This window comes from Balaenoptera musculus, chromosome 9 (genome assembly GCF_009873245.2).
Source record: "Balaenoptera musculus isolate JJ_BM4_2016_0621 chromosome 9, mBalMus1.pri.v3, whole genome shotgun sequence".
Taxonomy (NCBI): domain Eukaryota; kingdom Metazoa; phylum Chordata; class Mammalia; order Artiodactyla; family Balaenopteridae; genus Balaenoptera; species Balaenoptera musculus.
The window spans coordinates 33,350,351-33,373,584 of record NC_045793.1 but is presented as its reverse complement, the minus strand read 5'-3'; the positions used below and the strand labels follow the sequence as shown (position 1 = coordinate 33,373,584).

The window sequence follows — 23,234 nt, the reverse complement described above, 5'->3', positions numbered from 1 at the left end:
GTAGCTTAAAGGATTTAATTTTTAAATTGTTTAATATGTATTAATTAAAATTTAAAAACAATAGTTTAATTACATGTGCAAATTTTGAAATTTTACTAGCTATGTCAATACACTAATTAATTTTTGAAAATCTGAACCAGTTGGAAATGTTTAAACAGTCTATTACAATTTTATTTCTAGGGCTAGATAAGACTTTATTATCCCTTTATATAGTTTTTAAATTACCATATTATAAATGCCTCTTATTTAGTGAAAGATAAATACTCTAGTAAAATAAAGTTTTCATTACCTGGCTGGAAGAAAATTACACATTGAAACATTTAATAATAGCCAGATATACTATTATTTTAGTAGTGAGTTCTAACAAAACAAAAGTTTTACAAACAATAATGTAGACTAAGAAAAATTAGTTTAATAACAGGATACCTCTAGATGTTTATTTCTTTTTGCAATCTCACTTGGTGTCTTTCCATCTTTGGTTTGTATCATTTTATTAGCTCCAAGTGCAAGCAACTTCAAAACTACATTTTTATGACCCTGACATGCTGCCCATGTTAAAGCCTGTAAGTGGGGGAAAAAGAAGACTGTTTAAAGAGAGGGAGTGTATATGACACAGAGGGGAAAACTTTTCAACAGTATTTATGGCACAATAAAAAAGTGAACATGGTTAATTAATGGAATGATGCAATCTCATCATTTCACAGTATAATGTAAACCTATTTCCAAAGTTGTAATTGCAAAGCAGACTGCCATGTTCACTGATTTTGTAAGACCAAATAATGTTTTACACAGACAAGTGATGTTAAAGAATAAAACGATTTATCTGCCAATCACAGAACTGTTTTCTACAAAAAAAGAATTCTATTTGTATTCCAGAATCCAGGCTTTGTTGTGTGTTACAATTTCTTGTGTCAAGGGTGAGGACCAAGAGAAGCAGATAATTTCTTTTTTCCCATTTAAGCTGTTGCTTTTCTTCACTGAACAGCAATTACATCCCAGCCCTTCTATAATTTTACTTATTAAAAAACCTTCCTTGTGGACTACTGATAATAAGATATCAATGTCCTAGAGATAAAAAGGAACACTGTACAATCGGTTCTCACAGTATAGCCATTCTCATCCTGGGTATTAACTTCTGCTCCATGAGCAACAAGGAGAGCAACAACCTGAGGGTGACCATTCCGTGCAGCATACATGATGGGAGTCATAAGTCTCCTACAGAGGAGGAAGAAAAGAAACTGTGTCAATGCTGCCCTTAACAGTTCTTCAAAGCCATGAACTTTACCATACACAACACCATCAGTGTTGTTTTGAAAGTAAAGAAACATGAAATCTTTTCATAAATCAGGGGATCTGAAAATCCAATTTTCCAGCAAATAAATAAATATAAGGGAGATTACACTCTTAAAAGTATTGAATGCTTACACAGCACCCTCTAGTGAAGAAATGTGGGGTTTTTAAAAAATTCTTCAATTTTTATACAGCAGATTCTTATTAGTCATCAATTTTATACACATCAGCGTATACATGTCAATCCCAATCGCTCAATTCATACCACCACCACCACCACCTCACCGCCGCTTTCCCCACTTGGTGTCCATACGTTTGTTCTCTACATCTGTGTCTCAATTTCTGCTCTGCAAACTGGTTCATCTGTACCATTTTTCTAGGTTCCACATATATGCGTTAATATATGATATTTCTTTTTCTCCTTCTGACTTACTTCACTCTGTATGACAGTCTCTAGATCCATCCACGTCTCAACAAATGACCCAATTTCGTTCCTTTTTATGGCTGAGTAATATTCCATTGTATATATGTACCACAACTTCTTTATCCATTCGTCTGTCGATGGCCATTTAGGTTGCTTCCATGACCTGGCTATTGTAAATAGTGCTGCAATGAACATTGGGGTGCATGTGTCTTTTGGAATTATGGTTTTCTCTGGGTATATGCCCAGTAGTGGGATTACTGGGTCATATGGCAGTTCTATTTTTAGTTTTTTAAGGAACCTCCATATTGTTGTCCATAGTGGCTGCATCAATTTACATTCCCACCAACAGTGCAAGAGGGTTCCCTTTTCTCCACAGCCTCTCCAGCGTTTGTTGTTTGTAGATTTTCTGATGATGCCCATTCTTACTGGTGTGAGGTGATACCTCATTGTAGTTTTGATTTGCATTTCTCTAATGATTAGTGATGTTGAGCAGCTTTTCATGTGCTTCTTGGCCATCTGTATGTCTTCTTTGGAGAAATGTCTGTTTAGGTCTTGCCCATTTTTGGATTGGGTTGTTTGTTTTTTAATATTGAGCTGCATGAGCTGTTTATATAGTTTGGAGATTAATCCTTTGTCCATTGATTTGTTTGCAACTATTTTCTCCCATTCTGAGGGTTGTCTTTTCGTCTTGTTTATGGTTTCCTTTGCTGTGCAAAAGCTTTGAAGTTTCATTAGGTCCCATTTGTTTATTTTTGTTTTTCTTTCCATTACTCTAGGAGGTGGATCAAAAAAGATCTTGCTGTGATTTATGTCAAGGAGTGTTGTTCCTATGTTTTCCTCTAAGAGTTTTATAGTGCCTGGTCTTACATTTAGGTCTCTAATCCATTTTGACTTTATTTTTGTGTATGGTGTTAGGGAATGTTCTAATTTCATTCTTTTACATGTACCTGTCCAGTTTTCCCAGCACCACTTATTGAAGAGGCTGTCTTTTCTCCATTGTATATCCTTGCCTCCTTTGTCATAGATTAGTTGACCATAGGTGCGTGGGTTTATCTCTGGGCTTTCTATCTTGTTCCATTGATTTATGTTTCGGTTTTTGTGCCAGTACCATATTGTCTTGATTACTGTAGCTTTGTAGTATATTCTGAAGTTAGGGAGTCTGATTCCTCCAGCTCCGTTCTTTGTCCTCAAGACTGCTTTGGCTATTTGGGGTCTTTTGTGTCTCCATACAAATTTTAAGATTTTTTGTTCTAGTTCTGTAAAAAATGCCATTGGTAATTTGATAGGGATTGCATTGAATCTGTAGATTGCTTTGGGTAGTACAGGCATTTTCACAATGTTGATTCTTCCAATCCAAGAACATGGTATATCTCTCCATCTGTTGGTATCATCTTTAATTTCTTTCATCAGTGTCTTATAGTTTTCTGCATACAGGTCTTTTGTCTCCCTAGGTAGGTTTATTCCTAGGTATTTTATTCTTTTTGTTGCAGTGGTAAATGGGAGTGTTTCCTTAATTTCTCTTTCAGGTATTTCATCATTAGTGTATAGGAATGCAAGAGATTTCTGTGCATTAATTTTGTATCCTGCAACTTTACCAAATTCATTGTTTAGCTCTAGTAGTTTTCTGGTGGCATCTTTAGGATTCTCTATGTATAGTATCATGTCATCTGCAAACAAAGACAGTTTTACCTTTTCTTTTCCAATTTGTATTCCTTTTATTTTATTCTTCTCTGATTGCCGTGGCTAGGACTTCCAAAACTATGTTGAATAATAGTGGTGAGAGTGGACATCCTTGTCTTGTTCCTGATTTTAGAGGAAATGCTTTCAGTTATTCACCATTGAGAATGATGTTTGCTGTGGCTTTGTCATATATGGCATTTATTACGTTGAGGTAGGTTCCCTCTATGCCCACTTTCTGGAGAGTTTTTATCATAAATCGGTGTTGAATTTTGTCAAAAGCTTTTTCTGCATCTATTGAGATGATCATACAGTTTTTATTCTTCAGTTTGTTAACATGGTGTATCACATTGATTGATTTGCTATACTGAAGAATCCTTGCATCCCTGGGATAAATCCCACTTGATCATGGTGTATGATCCTTTTAATGTGTTGTTGGATTCTGTTTGCTAGTATTTTGTTGAGGATTTTTGCAACTATATTCATCAGTGATATTGGTCTGTAATTTTCTTTTTTTGTAGTATCTTTGTCTGGTTTTGGTATCAGGGTGATGGTGGCCTCATAGAATGAGTTTCAGAGTGTTCCTTCCTCCACAGTTTTTTGGAAGAGTTTGAGAAGGATGGGTGTTAGCTCTTCTCTAAATGTTTGATAGAATTCACCTGTGAAGCCATCTGGTCCTGGACTTTTGTTTGTTGGAAGATTTTTAATCACAATTTCAATTTCATTACTTGTGACTGGTCTGTTCATATTTTCTATATCTTCCTGGTTCAGTCTTGGAAGGTTATACCTTTCTAAGAATTTGTCCATTTCTTCCAGGTTGTCCATTTTATTGGCATAGAGTTGCTTGTAGTAGTCTCTTAGGATGCTTTGTGTTTCTGCAGTGTCTGTTGTAACTTCTCCTTTTTCATTTCTAATTTTATTGATTTGAGTCCTCTCCCTCTTTTTCTTGATGAGTCTGGCTAATGGTTTGTCAATTTTGTTTATCTTCTCAAAGAACCAGCTTTTAGTTTTATTGATCTTTGCTATTGTTTTCTTTGTTTCTGTTTCATTTATTTCTGCTCTGATCTTTATGATTTCCTTCCTTCTGCTAACTTTGGGTTTTGTTTGTTCTTCTTTCTCTAGTTTCTTTAGGTGTAAGGTTAGATTGTTTGAGATTTTTCTTGTTCCTTGAGGTAGGCTTGTATAGCTATAAACTTTCCTCTTAGAACTGCTTTTGCTGCATCCCATAGGTTTTGGATCATCGTGTTTTCATTGTCATTTGTCTCTATGTATTTTTTGATTTCCTCTTTGATTTCTTCAGCGATCTCTTGGTTATTTAGTAACATACTGTTTAGCCTCCATCTGTTTTCGTTTCTTACGTTTTTTTCCCTGTAATTCATTTCTAATCTCATAGCATTGTGGTCGGAAAAGATACTTCATACGATTTCAATTTTATTAAATTTACCAAGGCTTGATTTGTGACCCAAGATATGATCTATCCTGGAGAATGTTCCATGAGCACTTGAGAAAAATGTGTATTCTGTTGTTTTTGCGTGGAATGTCCTATAAATATCAATTAAGTCCATCTTGTTTAATGTATCATTTAAAGCTTGTGTTTCCTTATTTATTTTCATTTTGGATGATCTGTCCATTGGTGAAAGTGGGGTGTTAAAGTCCCCTACTATGATTGTGTTACTGTCGATTTCCCCTTTTATGGCTGTTAGTATTTGCCTTATGTACTGCGGTGCTCCTATGTTGGGTGAATAAATATTTACAATTGTTATACCTTCTTCTTGAATCGATCCCTTGATCATTATATAGTGTCCTTCTTTGTCTCTTGTAATAGTCTGTATTTTAAAGTCTATTTTGTCTGATATGAGAATTGCTACTCCAGCTTTCTTTTGATTTCCATTTTCATGGAATATCTTTTTCCATCCCCTCACTTTCAGTCTGTATGTGTTCCTAGGTCTGAAGTGGGTCTCTTGTAGACAGCATATACACAGGTCTTGTTTTTGTATCCATTCAGTCACTCTGTGTCTTTTGGTGGGAGCATTTAATCCATTTACATTTAAGGTAATTATCGATATGTATGTTCCTATTCCCATTTTCTTAAATGTTTTGAGTTTGTTATTGTAGGTGTATTCCTTCTCTTGTGTTTCTTGCCTAGAGAAGTTCCTTTAGCATTTGTTGTAAAGCTGGTTTGGTGGTGCTGAACTCTCTCAGCCTTTGCTTGTCTGTAAATGTTTTAATTTCTCCATCAAATCTGAATGACATCCTTGCTGGGTAGAGTAATCTTGGTTGTAGGTTTTTCTTTTTCATCACTTTAAATATGTCCTGCCACTCCCTTCTGGCTTGCAGAGTTTGTGCTGAAAGATCAGCTGTTAACCTTATGGGGATTCCCTTGTGTGTTATTTGTTGTTTTTCCCTTGCTGCTTTTAAAATGTTTTCTTTATATTTAATTTTTGATAGTTTGATTAATATGTGTCTTGGCGTGTTTCTCCTTGGATTTATCCTGTATGGGACTCTCTGCGCTTCCTGGACCTGACTGACTATTTCCTTTCCCATATTAGGGAAGTTTTCAACTATAATCTCTTCAAATATTTTCTCAGTCCCTTTCTTTTTCTCTTCGTCTTCTGGGACCCCTATAATTCGAATGTTGTTGCGTTTAATGTTGTCCCAGAGGTCTCTGAGATTGTCCTCAGTTCTTTTCATTCTTTTTTCTTTATTCTGCTCTGCAGTAGTTATTTCCACTATTTTATCTTCCAGGTCACTTATCCGTTCTTCTGCCTCAGTTATTCTGCTATTGATCCCTTCTAGAGTATTTTTAATTTCATTTATTGTGTTGTTCATCGTTGCTTGGTTCCTCTTTAGTTCTTCTAGGTCCTTGTTAAATGTTTCTTGCATTTTGTCTATTCTATTTCCAAGATTTTGGATCATCTTTACTATTATTATTCTGAATTCTTTTTCAGGTAGACTGCCTATTTCCTCTTCATTTGTTAGGTCTGGTGTGTTTTTACCTTGCTCCTTCATCTGCTGTGTGTTTTTCTGTCTTCTCATTTTGCTTATCTTACTGTGTTTGGGGTCTCCTTTTCGCAGGCTGCAGGTTCGTAGTTCCTGTTGTTTTTGGTATCTGTCCCCAGTGGCTAAGGTTGGTTCCGTGGGTTGTGTAGGCTTCCTGGTGGAGGGGACTAGTGCCTGTGTTCTGGTGGATGAGGCTGGATCTTGTCTTTCTGGTGGGCAGGTCCACGTCTGGTGGTGGGTTTTGGGGTGTCTGTGGCCTTATTATGATTTTAGGTAGCCTCCTTGCTAATGGATGGGGCTGTGTTCCTGTCTTGGTAGTTGTTTGGCATAGGGTGTCCAGCACTATAGCTTGCTGGTCGTTGAGTGAAGCTGGGTCTTGGTGTTGAGATGGAGATCTCTGGGAGATTTTCATCATTTGGTATTACGTGGAGCTGGGAGGTCTCTTGTGGACCAGTGTCCTGAAGTTGGCTCTCCCACCTCAGAGGCACAGCCCTGATGCCTGGCTGGAGCACCAAGAGCCTTCCATCCACACGGCTGCTAGTGTTGGAAGGTCTCCTGCAGAGGCAGGGGGTGGCTCTGTTTCACCATGGGGACAAGGACACTGGCAGCAGAAGTTTTGGGAAGTACTCCTTGGCGTGAGCCCTCCCAGAGTCTGTCATTAGCCACACCAAAGAGCCCAGGTAGGCTCCAGTGTTGGGTTGCCTCAGGCAAAACAACCTGGCTCTATTTTCATCGTAGTTTTTTAAAGATTTTTTTTTTTGATGTGGGCCATTTTTAAAGTCTTTATTGAATTTGTTATATATTGCTTCTGTTTTATGCCTTTGTTTTTTGGCCACGAGGCATGTGGGATCCTAGCTCCCTGATCAGGGATCGAACCCACACCCCCTGCGTTGGAAGGTGAGATCTCAACCACTGGACCTCCAGGGAAGTCCCTCATATTTTGAATCTAACCACTTCTCACAACCTTGTTAGCCACTGTAAGCAGTTCAAACCATCATTATATTTCTCTGATTTATATTTTTGCAGTAGCCTCATAACTGCTCTCCATGCTTCTACTCTGGCCACTTACAGTTTATTCTTTTTGGAAATGCCAAGTTCTTCCCCTTGCCGAGACTGTGCAAGTGCTATTCCCTCCACCTTTCCCTAGACCTTCATATTGTGCACTCCTTCATCTTAATCAGAAAAGGTAACATGAAAGTGTGAGTGTCCCATTTGCTAGAAACTTATTACTGAAAATCATAAGTGAAATTTTCTGAATCTGTACTGAAATCTGTTCTCAAATTGTACTGAAAATTGAGGTTCTTCTAAGTATCAGTTTCTCTTAGAATCTCAGAAACCAGCAGTGATATAATTTTCAGTATGTAAATTTACATGGACATAAAATGTCTTCTTAGAGATGCTTATTTCATGCTAGATAATAAAACTACTAGACTAATATAGTTTGCTGACTAAGAAGCTTCAGATCACTACTGGAAAATGTGTTATTAAAAATGTTGCATTGGCTTCTAACTTCTAAGAAAAGTGGAACAGCAAACTCCTATAAAAGTGTCTAGATTACCTAGACGGTATATTACTCAGCTTCTAAAAGTTATTAAAGTTACTGATACCATGAATAGTGTTGCATGACAATTCTGAGAGCGGAGAGAACAATTCTTCCAGTGGTTTTATATCTACAGAAACTTGTAATATCTGTTGTTTCCTGCCTGTTATAGATTAATGAAATCTAACTCTTCAATCTTATAAACTCTTATAAACAATTTTATAAACTTTTCAGGGAAGTTATAAAACTTTAAAATAACTGGTTTACTCAAGTGACATGGTAACTCTGTGCTACTGATAACTTTACTTTCAATATTAATTTCCATCTTATTTATTTCCTGAGATTTAATATAAAGAATTACTTCCCATTCTCTCTTTAAATCACTGCAATTTTGTTCTGCCTGCTCCTTCTAACACACAACTGCTTTGGCAAAGGTCAGGAGTTACTTGGACTCCTTTTATTTTTCTGGCACTTAAAGGTATGTATTTCAGAGGCTTCTGTCCTCAATATTCTTCCCTTTTCACTACATAAACACCATACCTGTATGATCTCACCTACTCTCATGACTATTGTTAACACACTGATGGCTGCTGAGTCTCTATCTCTAGCCCAGGCCTTGCTCCTGAGCTCCGGATCGTAACTGTCACTTCTACCTGGGTACCCCAACAAAACTCAAAATCAACACATACCCAAATCTTAAGTCACCATCTTCCCGCCAGCACACAATACTCTCTGTTATTACCCATCTCTGTGAACAGCATCAGAGTCCAAGCATGGCCCAACCCAGAAACCTGGAATTTATCCATGACTCCTTGTGCCTTCATGTCTAAGCCAGCACTCCTGCCAGTGTTACCTCCTTCCCATCATTTGCATCCGTACTTTACACTCTCCTCCTTCTTGTGTTCAAGTCCTCGTCACTTCTTACATGGACTACTGCATGCAACAGCATAACTAGCCTCCTTGTCTCCACTCTTTCCTCCACATCTGTAAATCTCATCAAATCAATTCACTGTTTAACGTTTTCAAGGTTACACCTATGAGAATCTTCATGATAAGTCCTCTGTCTACCTCTCTACCATTTTAGCACCTGCAATCCTACTCCATCCTATTAAGAAACTTCAGTCATATCTGCAGGTATGAATTCGCCTCTCTCCTCTGGATGTCCTCTTTTCAGAGTACTTTCTGGTTGAAATGTCTTTTCACTTTTCTCTTCAACACATGTATTCATAATCTACCTCTGGGGTTTTATCTTAGAAGCCAACATGTCCCCCAATTTTTTGATGCCCTATCTCATCTTAGGTAGCAATCCCCCTCTCCTGTATGTTCTCATAGCACTCTGTACTTATTTTTATCAGTTCACCTTTCAGGCCAAAACGTATTTGTTCAATTCATCTAGGTTCTCAGCCAGATTATCAGTTCTTTGAGGATAATGATCCTGACCTGCCTCTATATCCACCCCCAACAACCCATGCGGTGACTAGTATAATGCTCTACTTCTGTGTTTTGTGTCATGCGTATATTTAACACAGGCAGGGTTTTCTCCTTATCTATTACATCATCACATGTCTATTGATTGTGTTAGTCAATGCATCTATACCCTTACTCTATATCCTTAGATTTGCCTAATGAGGGATACATGTTGAAATTTCCTGCTATAATTGTATTTTGATCTACTTCTCCCAGAATTTTAATAGGTTTCGATTTACGGATTTATTAGCCATGTAGTTTAGTGTGTACAGGTTTGTGCTTGTTATATTTTCATTGATTTTGCCTTTTTTCATAGTATAAAGTTCTTTATTCTGTGTATTGCATTTAATAGTAGTAATATCTGATATTGATAATCCTAATTTCTATGGGTTTACCTTTACCTGTAAAGGGATTTAAAAAAAAATTTTATTTATTTATTTTTGGCTGCATTGGGTCTTCATTGCTATGCGCAGGCTTTCTCTAGTTGCGGCGAGTGGGGGCTACTCTTCCTTTCAGTGCGCGGGCTTCTCATTGTGGTGGCCTCTCTTGTTGCGGAGCACGGGCTCTAGGGCGCGCGGGCTTCAGCAGTTGTGGCTGACGGGCTCTAGAGTGCAGGCTCAGTAGTTGTGGTGCACAGGCTTAGCTGTTCTGCGGCATGTGGGATCTTCCCAGACCAGGGCTCGAATCTGTGTTCCCTGCCTTGGCAGGCGGATTCTTAACCACTGCGCCACCAGGGAAGTCCCTGTAAAGGGATTTTTCATACCCCTTTTTCTCCAAATTTTCTTGTAATAGCGTTTAGCTGTCTTTTGTTTTTTAAGTCAGTATCTCAGTTGAAAAATTCAGTCCATTCTCATTTAGCATAATGACTGATATAATTGACAATATTTCTTCTCTTTTGTTTTTGTTGGTGCAACAAAACTGCCATTCACTACATTTTTCCCCTTGAAAATCTGATGATTCTGATTTGCCTTTTTTTAAAAACAATGCCATTAAACATTACCCTGTTTCTCTGCTCTTAGTAAAACACATATGACTCTCCTATAGGTAAGCAAGGTAAGACCTATTTCTCCTAATGAGACTATGGTTTCTGCCTCCACCATGCCACCTTCTCCCTGTTTACACTCAAATAGGATAAGACCTTTTGAATACCCTTAGTCCCCTTTCTTCTCTTAGGTGTCCCCCAACTCTCTGCAAACTATAGCTCTTAGATTTTGTTGGCATCATTTAGTATTTATTAGACTTTTACTTGCATTTTGTCTTGTCTGTTTCCAGAATCCTTATTTAGCACTCATATTTCACATTCCCAGTCTAATATAATCCATTAAATACACGTTTATCTAAGTTCATCCCTCTTCACTGCTTTCTCTTCACCCTCCTCCTTCATGAGGTCTCTGGTTCTTTTTGGTTTGGTTAGTCTTTCCTCAGCTGGGGTGCTTGGGTAATGTATTTTCTGAGTTCCTGCATATCCTTGACCATCTTTCTTTCACCCTGACAGGCTTAGCTTGGTTGAGAATAAGATCTTTAGGTTGCAGGCCTTTGTCTAAATGAAAATATAATTTCATTCTTTTCTAGTTTCAGCTGTGCACATGGGAAAACTGATGTCACTCTAATCTTTTTACTTTCCTTTGTTAAACACTTAATTCTTTCTGCCTGGAAACTTGTAAAAATTTCCTCTTTGTTTTTAGAGTTTACACATTTTAACCAGAATTTATGCCTAGGAGTGTCTTTTTTTTTTTTTTTCCCCCTCATCAGTCCAAACTAAAGTTCAGGAACTTTTCCAAAATGCAGTCTTTTTTTTTTTTTTGACATTCAGTCTTGATAGAGTTTTTCAGCTTAGGAACCATTTCTTTTTTCTAGAATGTGTTTATTATTACCAATCTTCCATGTTCCTTTTTCTTCCCTGAATTTTGGATTCAAACACCACATTTTTTTAAGTTCCAAGAGATCTTTCTTCATGCTGCATTTAGATCTCATGTGCTCTTAATTTTTAGTCCAGGTTTTTGCCTTTCTCTGTCAGCAATTTTATTGTACTAGGCAAATATTTTAGTTGTCAATCTTTTCTCTACCTGATGGGAAGTTTTTTATTTCCTATTGCCTCTTTAGGGCTCAGGTCCCGTACTTGTAATATTCTTAATGGCAGAAATCCTTACAGATTTTGAAAATCAAAGAAGTTGCTTATGCAGTGGGTCTATAGTTTAAGGGCAGGCTGTTAGCTCCCTCCAGAAGTACCTTGAGAATTCTCTCAGCTTTCCTATCTTCCTGAATTTGCCCGACCTCATGGACAGAGACAACTCAGCCCATTTGTTTAGCTCCAAGTCTTTAAGAGTCTGGAAACCTAAGGCATTCATGCCGGATCAGCTTTACCCCAGGTCCACAGATCTCCTAATGTCAAACTTTTGCGGGATCAGCTGCTCTCCATCTAGGCTTACGCCTGATAATTTCCTTCCCTTGGGGAAAGGAGTTTGTCTGTTTTGCAGGAATAGGAACACAAGCCTGAATCCTTATCAACACCCAGCTCCCTTAAGGTCTCAGCAGCCCAAGGCTTGGGAAAGGCATAGCTTGGAGTTGAGAACACACAGGATGAGAATGATGTTCTGGTAGCCAAGTTCCCAGATATGCTGTGTCATGTTTATAAGGGCCATTGCCAATCCAACATATATTCATCCACATTTTTATCTTGTAATTTTTTATTAAGCATCTGTGTGACTTTTTTAATATTTAAATATTTTGAGGCATATGAAATAACTTTTGTGTGAGGTTGGAACTCAGCATTTTTTTTTATCCCTCTCCCACCCCCTCCCCCTTGGCAACCACCAATCCATTCTCTATGTTCGTGATTCTGTTTCTGTTTCACAGATAGGTTCATTTGTATCATATTTTAGATTCCACATATAAGTGATATCATACGGTATTTGTCTTTCTCTTTCTGACTTACTTCACTTAGTATGATAATCTCTAGGACCACCCATGTTGCTGCAAATGGCATTATTTCATTCTTTTTTTATGGCTGTGTGGTATTCCATTGTATATATGTTCCACATCTTCTTTATCCATTCATCTGTTGATGGACATCTAGGTTGTTTCCATGTCTTGGCTGTTATGAATAGTGCTGCTATGAACATAGGGGTACATGTATCTTTCTGGATTAGAGTTTTGTCTGGATATATGCCCAGGAGTGGGATTGCTGGATCTTATGGTAATTATATTTTTAGTTTTCTGAGGAACCTCCTTTCTGTTTTTCACAGTGGCTGCACCAACTTACATTCCCACCAACAGTGTAGGAGGGTTCCCTTTTCTCCACATCCTCTACAGCATTTGTTATTTGTAGACTTTTTAATGATGGCCATTCTGACCAGCGTGAGGTGGTACCTCATTGTAGTTTTGACAAATTTCTCTAATAATTAGCAATGTTGAGCATTTTTTCATGTGCCATTTGGAGAAATGTCTCTAAGTCTCCTGCCTGTTTTTCAATTGGGTTGTTTGGGTTTTTTTTGTTGTTGAGTTGTATGAGCTGTTTGTATATTTTGGAAATTAAGCCCTTGTCAGTTGCATCGTTTGCAAATATTTTCTCCCATTCTGTAGGTTGTCCTTTCGTTTTGTTTATGGTTTCCTTTGCTGTGCAAAAGCTTGTAAGTTTGATTAGGTCCCATTTGTTTATTTTTGTTTTTATTTCTATTGCCTTGGGAAACTGACCTAAGAAAACATTGATACAAGTTATGTCAGAGAATGTTATGCCTATGATCTCTTCTGGGAGTTTTATGGTGTTATGTCATATGTTTAAGTCTTTAAGCCATTTTGAGTTTATTTTTGTGTATGGTGTGAGGGTGTGTCCTAACTTCGTTGATTTACATGCAGGTGTCCAACTTTCCCAACACAACTTGCTGAAGAGACTGTCTTTTTCCCATTGTGTATTCTTGCCTTCTTTGTCGGAGATTAATTGACCATAGGTGTATGGGTTTATTTCTGTGCTCTCTGTTCTGTTCTACTGATCCATATGTCTGTTTTTGTGCCAATACCACGCTGTTTTGATTACTTTAGCTTTGTAGTACTGTCTGAAGTCTGGGCTGGTTATGCCTCCTGCTTTCTTCTTTTTCCTCAGGATTGCTTTGGCAATTCTGGATCTTTTATGGTTCCATATGAATTTTAGGATTGTTTGTTCTAGTACTGTGAAAAATGTCATAGGTAATTTGATAGAGATCACATTAAATCTGCAGATTGCTTTGGGTAGTATGGTCATTTTAACAGTATTAAGTCTTCCAATCCAAGAGTATGGCTATTTTTCCATTTCTTTGAATCATCTTCAGTTTCCTTCACTGTTTTATAGTTCTCAGCATATAAGTCTTTCACCTTCTTGATCAGGTTTATTCCTAAGTGTTTTATTTTGGGGGGTACAATTTTAAAAGGTTTTTTTTTTTTTTTACATTCCCTTTCTGATATTTCATTGTTGGTATAAAGAAATGCAAGCGATTTCTGTATGTTAATCTTGCATCCTGCTACCTTGCTGAATATGTTTACAGTTCTAGTAGTTTTTGTGTGGTCTTTAGGGTTTCCGATATAGAGTATCATAACATCTGCATATAATGACAATTTTACCTCTTCCCTTCCAATGTGGGTATCTTTTATTTCTTTTTCTTGTCCGATTGCTGTGACTAGGACTTCCAATACTATGTTGAATAGAAGAAGTGAGAGTGGGCATCCTTATCTTGTTCCAGATTTTAGTGGGAAGGCTTTCAGCTTTTCACCATTGAGTGTTATATTGGCTGTGGGGAACCCAGCATTTTTTACTCCTTCAAATAGCTATCCAAATCCCCAGCACCAAAATGATGATCCATTTTCTCCCTGCTAGTTTGAAATGCCACATTAATCATATATAATAATTTCATGTATTCTTGGATTTCATCCTAGATTTTCTCTTCTCTTTTACTTTTAGCAATCAGCAATTGAGAGCTTTCCACCAGTACCACACAGTTTAATTACTGTGATTTATTTATTTTTTAACATCTTTATTGAAGTATAATTGCTTTACAATGTTGTGTTAGTTTCTGCTGTATAACAAAGTGAATCAGCTATATGTATACATATATCCCCATATCCCCTCCCTCTTGTGTCTCCCTCCCACCCTCCCTATCCCACTCCTCTAGGTGGTCATAAAGCACTGAGCTGATCTCCCTGTGCTATGCGGCTGCTTCCCACTAGCTATCTATTTTACATTTGGTAGTGTACATATGTCCATGCCACTCTCTCACTTTGTCCCAGCTTACCCTTCCCCCTCCCCCTCCCCATGTCCTCAAGTCCATTCTCTAGTAGGTCTGCATCTTTATTCCTGTCTTGCCCCTAGGTTCTTCATAACCTTTTTTATTTTATTTTTTTAGATTCCATATCTCTGTGTTAGCATACGGTATTTGTTTTCCTCTCTCTGACTTACTTCACTCTGTATGACAGACTCTAGGTCCATCCACCTCACTACAAATAACTCAATTTCGTTTCTTTTTATGGCTGAGTAATATTCCATTGTATATATGTGCCACATCTTCTTTATCCATTCATCTGCCGATGGACACTTAGGGTGATTTACTTTTGACATAAGGCAAAAAATATATCGTTACTCTTCTTTTAAAAAAGACGTATTGATTTTTTTAAATTACTTAATTCACACATATGTATTAATACTTTTCCCTTAGAATACTACTGATAATCGCTGATAAGAGTTGGATATCGTTCCAGATCTTAGCAAACAAAACGAGCAAATTTTACATATATAAACATATGTGTGCAGAAAAAGAAGACATTTTAAAATATAAATAATATCATGCTATTTATGTAATGTCTTGCCAATAAATAAATTGAAAACTCTTTAAGTTCCCTTTGAATATTACTTTGTGTGAATCACACAGGTTTTGATACCACGGCTTTAATTGTTGTTCAATTCTAAGTTTTACCACTTTTCTTTTCAGCTCCTCTTTAATCCAGAAGTTACTAAAATGTATAATTTAAATACCCAATTTTATGCATTGAGGAGGCTTTTGGTTGTTAAATTCTAAATTCATTACATTGTAGTTAGTGAAAGTGTTCTACAAGACATCACTTTTTATTTATTTATTTATTTATTTATTTTTGGCTGTGTTGGGTCTTCGTTTCTGTGCAAGGGCTTTCTCTAGTTGTGGCGAGTGGGGGCCACTCTTCATCACTGTGCGCGGACCTCTCACTGCCACGGCCTCTCCCGCTGCGGAGCACAGGCTCCAGACGCGCAGGCTCAGCAGTTGTGGCCCACAGGCCCAGCCGCTCCGTGGCATGTGGGATCCTCCCGGACCGGGGCACGAACCCATGTCCCCTGCATTGGCAGGCGGACTCCCAACCACTGCGCCACCAGGGAAGCCCCCAAGACATCACTTTTTAAAAAGGAATTTATTAAAGCTTCCTTTATGGCCTAGAAGATAACTGTATTTTAAAAACAATCCATGTACAGTTGAAAAGAATTTATATATATAAATTATGTTAGCGTCAGAAGTCTAAATAAATATCAATTAGATACACTTTTTAAGTGTTATTTGAATCTCCTATACCTTTAATTTTTGTCTAATACATTTATACTAAAGTCTTCAAATATAATTATAGATTTTCCATTTCTATTTCAGTTCTATAATTTTCATTTTATATATTTTAAAGCCATTTATATTAAAATTATCTTAAATTTTTGCTTTTATCAAAATGAACACTTCCTCTTTGTTCCCTTAAATAATTTATTACCCCAGAAGGTTTTTTGTTTCGTTTTGTTTTGTCTTGGTATCTACCAGGTATAAGTACTTTCTAAATGAACAACATTTTCTTATCATTTTATTTTCAACCATTATTATTGTATTTTAGTTGTGATTTTATTGGATTTTGGCTTTAGCCATATGTGAGTTACTATACTTTAATCAGTGAGCTTTCCCAATTAGTTTTCTTTTTTATTAATATGGTTAGACTTATTTCTGACATTATATTTTTGCAGTTTTTATTTATCACGCTTACATGGTAAATATATGCATTTACATCTCCTTTTTAGTCTTGTTAGACTGATCAAGTTCTATTTGTTCTATCCACCCTCTACCTCCCCCAACCCCGCTCCTTTATCTAAAAGCTTGTAACGTCCTTCTTTTCTTCTAGGACAACAGTCCCTCCTTATCCACAGGGGATATGTTCCAAAACCCCCAGTGGATGCCTGAACCGTAGACAGTACCAAACCCTATATATACTATGTTTTTTCCTATACTAACAGAAAAAACGGGTAGCATAAACAGTGTGGATATGCAGGACAAAGGGATGATTCATGTCCTGGGTGAGACAGCAAGAGATTTAATAACATTACACAGAATGGCATGCAATTTAAAACTTATGAATTGTTTACTTCTGGAATTTTCCATTTAATATTTTCAGACTGCAGTTGACCGTGGGTAAGTGAAACCACAGAAAGCAAAACAGCAGATAAGGAGGGGAAACTACTGTGCTTACTTTTAAATCCTTTTCACCACCTTCCTAACACCCTTCACCTTACCATTCAACAAAAACTAAAGTTAATCAATAACTTTGATCTCATCTGAAGAGAGAAGTTTACTTTTATTTTGCTTCATTCTCTCCTCAGCCACCCAAATTCCAAACTTGGTATCATGGAAATTTAGTATAACATTGTCTTATAACCACATACTTTTTTTTTTTTTACAGCCAGTAATTATTTAGATTTACCAATATGCTTACTAATTTCTTTGTTCAACATTATATCTTGCATCCCATTGCCTCTGGGTTTATTTTTCTTTTTGTAGCAAACATTTTAGATGTTATTTTTAAGTCAGTTGAATAGCAGTTCTTGACTGGGAACACTTTTCTATGAAATATGTGGGAGGTATTTTAGTTTATCAAAATGACTGCACAGAGCTTGTGGCATTTAATGGGTGAGGGCGAGGGTTGCTAAATATCTTGCAATACACAGTACAATCTCACTCAAAACGTCAGTTGTACCTATGCTGAAGATGATAACTTTAAGTTCTTGTATATATGAAAATGTCTTTATTTTGCCTTCACTCTTGAATGACAGAATGGCTAAACAAAGAAGTACAGTTCCAAGTTTATTCCTCAGACCATTTGTCTTCTTCCATATACAGTTGTTATTAAGAAGTCTAACGTCAGAAGGTCATTTCTTGATAGGAATTGTCTTGATAAATTGTCTTTTCTATAGGTAACTTTTAGGAATTTTGCCTTTATTCTTGATATTTTGAAGGTTATTGTGATGTGTCTCTATATTTTAATTTTAAATTAAAATATATGTTATATATCTTTATCACTTTATATGTATAAATTTTATTTTGCACTTGGTAGATCTTTCAATCCTAAGGATTTGTGTGTTCAGTTTAGGAACATTCTTGGACATTACTGCTTCAAATACAGTCTATCTTCCATTTTCTCCTTCTGGAACTCTTATTAGACAAATGTTATAACTTCTGGCGAGGTTCTCCATGTCTCTTACCTTTTCCTTTGTAACTCTTTGTGTTGTACATTCCAGGAGATTTCCTCACATTTATCTTCCAGTCCACTCATTAGCTCTTCAGTTGAGTCCCATCTTCTATTCTTTACATGTACTTAGGTTTAATATTCAATAATAGTTTCTTTTTTCATAATGCACTCTACTTGTTTCATAATTCCTGTTTGTTATGCTGTGGAAGCAAATCCTTCTTTTATTGCTTAGAGGAATACAGTCCTTTTTAGATTCTTCTGTTTTTTCTACTTTATCTAATCTAAGACACCTTTTGTTGGATTTGTTGCCCTTGTTTTGTGATCCTTACGTTCTCTAGGTTTTGGTGATCTGTGGTTATGCACCCATTTTCTGGCCTATAAAGACCCCTCAAGCATGGAAAACTCAAGCCAGCAACCCTGGCCTGGACTATCAGTAATGCAGTTCTTAGGGATTGCCAGAGAGGGTTCCCATTTGTTTCTTTCTTTACTCCTTTTCCATTCCAGAAATAATTCCCTTTCCTGTTTCAAATAGAAGTTTATTAAAACTTTAAGGATGTCTAAAGTTTGCTGTGGAAGGGCAAAACTTTAGCATATGTTCAGTTTAACATCTTGAAGTCATAAACCTATTTTTCAGAAAATTCCTGGTCTTTTCTGGGTCATGTTTTTCTTTCAGAATTTTTAGAACCATCTCATCAAATTAAAACAATTCCCTTGGCACTCTAAATAAGATGTTTAATTTTAAAAACTAATTTAGATAAAAAACAAATGTCTTTTTTTAATGCTGAGTCATCCCAGCCAAGAACATGACATGTCTATTTATTCAATCTTTTGTTTTAGTCAGTATAGTTTTAAACTTCTCTTCATTTGGATCCTTCACATTTCTTTTACATTTACCTTGGATATTTATGGGTTTTTGCTCTTGAGACTGGGATCTATTACCTAATTGTATTCTCAAGCTGGCTATTATTTGTAAATTGGAAACCAACTGAATTTTGCATATTAGTTAAAAGAAAGCTATCTCACTTTATGATTACTATTTCTAACAGTTTCTCAGTTCATGCTTGGGATTACCAAGCATATATTCATATAATCTAAAATATAAATTTGTCCCCTCTTTCTTAATAAAAAAGGCCTAATAGTTTGATCAAAGGTAACATAGTTCAGTGGTTTAGAACAGTGATTGGCTGGTTTTTTTCTGTAAAGGGCAAGAAAATAAATATTTTAGGCTTAATGGGGCATACACGGCTGTGTCATAACCACTCAACTCTGCTACTGTAGCACACAGTAGCCACAGACAATACATAAAGGAATGAGCATGGCTCTGTTCCAATCACACTTTAAAGGTTTGCAAAAATCCTAGCTTAGAATATAAGAAGTATACTTATAAGTGTAAGTCAGTCAGTCTGCCTAAGTTAAAATCTAGTAGTCAGTATTTATTGGCCATGTAACCTTAGGTAAGTTTGTTAAACTCTCATTGCCTCAGTTTCCACAACTTTATAGGGGCATAATAATAGTTTCTGCATTTGTGGCACCTATTTGTGATATTATCATAATATGTGGTAAAGAAATAATAATGTTCAATAACTAGAATAGTACTAGGCATAAAATAAATGCTCTGTCATTATTAGCTATTTTTATTATTATTGTGTCTCTTGTTTTCTTCTCTTACATAACTAAATTGCCTTACAGTTCCCAAAACAATGTAAGACAAAAAAGAGCTTATAGTAAGCATCCTTATTTTGTTCTTGACATTAATGCAAATGCTGTTAGTGTTTCTCTGATAAGGATATGACTTGTTTTGGGTTCAGATATATGTGTATGAAATTAAGAACTATTCACCTAATCAAATTTTACTAAGGTTACAAAAATCAGAATAAGAGTTTAACTTCTATAGAAACACCCTTCTGGCATCTATTATAATGATAACCTCCTTTTAAAAAAGCTCTTGACATATTTATAAAATTTATTTCCCTAATATTGAACTATTTTCCTATGAAATAGAAATTCTGACATGAATCCCATTTGATTATTGTATATTACTCATTTATTTTGCAGATAACATTCACCCCGCTGATACTTCATTAAGGGATTTTTGTATTTATAGTCATAACTGAGATTGATTTATAAAGTTTGTTGGACTGGATAATTTTTTTTACTCACTTTCAAAATTAGAATTATGTTTGCTTTATAAAAAAGAACTGAAAGGCTTCTCTCTCTCCCTTTTTTTATACTCTGGAACTCCTCAAATTGTATTAGTGTAATCTATTCCTTGGAAGTTTAAAAGAAATGACCTTTAAACTCTCTGAGTCCAGGACTTTTTTTGGAAGTTGGCTTTATGATAATTTTTCTCAAAAGACAGATAAAAATCACAACATAAAAATTAAGAAAAACAACAACCAAAAACAGCATAAATTAAAAAAAACAAACTAGAAATAGCATCTTCAACACATGTAACAATAAAAATCTAAGAGATCCAATATACAAAAAGGTCTTATAAATCAGTAAGACACATGTAGACCACCAAATAGAAAACTGGTCAAAAAAGGTCAAACGCAATTAACAGAAATACATATAAGCCACTAACAAAAATGTGGAAGACTAATCAATTAAGTATTATTGAAGAGCATGAAAACTAAAATGAAGTATTATTTACAAATCAGATTAGAAAATTCAGAACACCAAATATCTGGTGATATCACTGTGTGGGTTCTTTCAAATACTGTGGGAGGTAATCTAGAGTGATTCCACTTTTTCAGAAAACAATTTGGCAGCATCTATCACAATTCTAAATATACATATATGAGTCAGAAACTCCACTTTACAAATGTATTCTATAGAAAACCTACCCAAGTTGCCAGAGATGTTCACTGTAGCACTTTTTGTAATATTAAAAAACTGAAAACAATCCAAACGTTCTTCAATAAAATATTAGGTTAATTAATGATACCATATCCATAGAGTGGAATATTATGCAGCCATTATAAACAGAGAACTATATCTATACATACTGGCAGATATAGTGTCCATGAAACACTGTCCAGTTAAATAAGCCAATTGCAATACAGCATATAGCACAAAATCCCATTTAAAAACAAAGGGGGGAGGGGACCTTCAAGATGGCAGAGGAGTAAGATGTGGAGATCACCCTCCTCCCCACAAATACATCAAAAATACATCTACATGTGGAACAACTCCTACAGAACACCTACCGAATGCTGGCAGAAGACCTCAGACTTCCCAAAAGGCAAGAAACTCCCCACGTACCTGGGTAGGACAAAAGAAAAAAGAAGAAAGAGAGACAAAAGAATAGGGATGGGACCTGCACCTCTGGAAAGGAACTGTGAAGGAGGAAAAGTTTCCACACACTAGGAAGCCCCTTCACTGGTGGAGACTGGGGGTGGCGGGGGGGAAACTTCGGAGCCACAGAGGAGAGTGCAGCAACAGGGGTGCAGAGGGCAAAGCAGAGAGATTCCCGCACAGAGGATCAGTGCCGACCAGCACTCACCAGCCTGAGAGGCTTATCTGCTCACCTGCCGGGGCAGGTGGGGGTTGAGAGCTGAGGCTCGGGGTTCGGAGGTCAGATCCCAGGGAGAGGACTGGGGTTGGCTGCGTGAACACAGCCTGAAGGGGGCTAGTGCCCCAGAGCTAGCTGGGAGGGAGTCCGGGAAAAGGTCTGGAGCTGCCGAAGAGGCAAGAGACTTTTTCTTGCCTCTCTGTTTCCTGGTGCACGAGGAGAGGGGATTAAGAGCGCCGCTTAAAGGAGCTCCAGAGACCGGCACGAGTCACGGCGATCAGCGCAGACCCCAGAGACGGCCATGAGATGCTAAGGCTGTTGCGGCAGCCACCAAGAGCCTGTGTGCAAGCACAGGTCACTATCCACACTGCCCCTCCCAGGAGCCTGTGCAGCCCGCCACTGCCAGGGTCCGGTGATCCAGGGACAACTTCCCCGGGAGAACACACGGCATGCCTCAAGCCAGTGCAACGTCGCCCTGGCCTCTGCTGCCACAGGCTCGCCCCGCATTCCGTACCCCTACCTCCCCCCAGCCTGAGTGAGCCAGAGCTCCCTAATCAGCTGCTACTTTAACCCCATCCTGTCTGGGCGAAGAACAGACGCCAGAGGGTGACCTACATGCAGAGGCGGGGCCAAATCCAAAGCTGAAACCTGGGAGCTGTGCAAACAAAGAAGACAAAGGGAAATTTCTCCTGGCAGCCTCAGGAGCAGCGGATTAAATCTCCACAATCAACTTGATGTACCCTGCATGTGCGGAATACCTGAATAGACAACTAATCATCCCAAAATTGAGGCGGTGGACTTTGGGAGCAACTGTAGACTTGGGGTTTCCATTCTGATCTAATTTGTTTCTGGTTTTATGTTTATCTCAGTTTAGTATTTAGATCCTATTATCACTGGTAGATTTGTTTATTGATTTGGTTGCTCTCTTCCTTTATATATATATATATATATATATATATATATATATATTTTTTTTTCTTTTTTCCCTTTTTGTGAATGTGTATATGCATGCTTCTTTGCATGACTTCTGTCTCTATAGGTTTGCTTTTACCATTTGTCCTAGGGTTCTGTCTGTCCGTTTTTTTTGTTTGTTTCTTTGTTTTTTAAGTATAGTTTTTAGCGCTTGCTATCACTGGTGGATTTGTTTATTGGCTTGGTTGCTCTCTTCTTTTCTTTTTATTATTACTTTTTTATTTATTTAATTTTAATAACTTTATTTCTTTTTCTTTTTCTTTCTCTTTTTTTTTTTTCTCCCTTTTCTTCTGAGCCGTGTGGCTGAGGGGATCTTGGTGCTCTGGCGGGTGTCAGGCCTGTGCCTCTGAGGTTAGAGAGCTGAGTTCAGGATACTGGACCACCAAAGACCTCCTGATCCCATGTAATATCAATCAGTGAGAGCTTTCCCAGAGATCTCCGTCTCAACGCTAAGACCCAGCTCCACTCAACGACCAGCAAGCTCCAGTGCTGGAAACCCCATGACAAACAACTAGCAAGACAGGAACACAACCCCACTGATTAGCAGAGAGGCTGCCTAAAATCATAATAAGGTCACAGACAACCCAAACCCACCACTGGACGTGGCCCTGCCCAACAGAAAGACAAGATTCAGCCTCATCCACCAGAACACAGGCACCAGTCCCCTCCACCAGGAAGCCTACACAACCCACGGAACCAACCTTACCCACTGGAGGCAGACACCAAAAACAATGGGAACTACGAACCTGCAGCCTGCAAAAAGGAGACCCCAAACACAGTAAGTTAAGCAAAATGAGAAGACAGAGAAATACACAGTAGAGGAAGGAGCAAGGTAAAAACCCACCAGACGAAACAAATGAAGA

At 37.4% G+C, this 23,234-nt stretch overlaps 1 protein-coding gene across 1 annotated transcript in view; it reads right to left on the bottom strand.

Annotated features, from left to right (window-relative positions):
* The window catches only part of ASZ1 (ankyrin repeat, SAM and basic leucine zipper domain containing 1), a 79,579-nt gene that overhangs the window by 17,018 nt on the left and 39,327 nt on the right, over positions 1-23,234 (bottom strand). Inside the window, exons 5-6 of the mRNA XM_036863690.1 lie at positions 1,104-1,215; positions 427-561 (exon numbers count right to left, since the gene is read on the bottom strand). Coding sequence (XP_036719585.1) covers positions 427-561; positions 1,104-1,215 — 247 coding nt within the window. The remainder of the gene's footprint in view (positions 1-426; positions 562-1,103; positions 1,216-23,234) is intronic.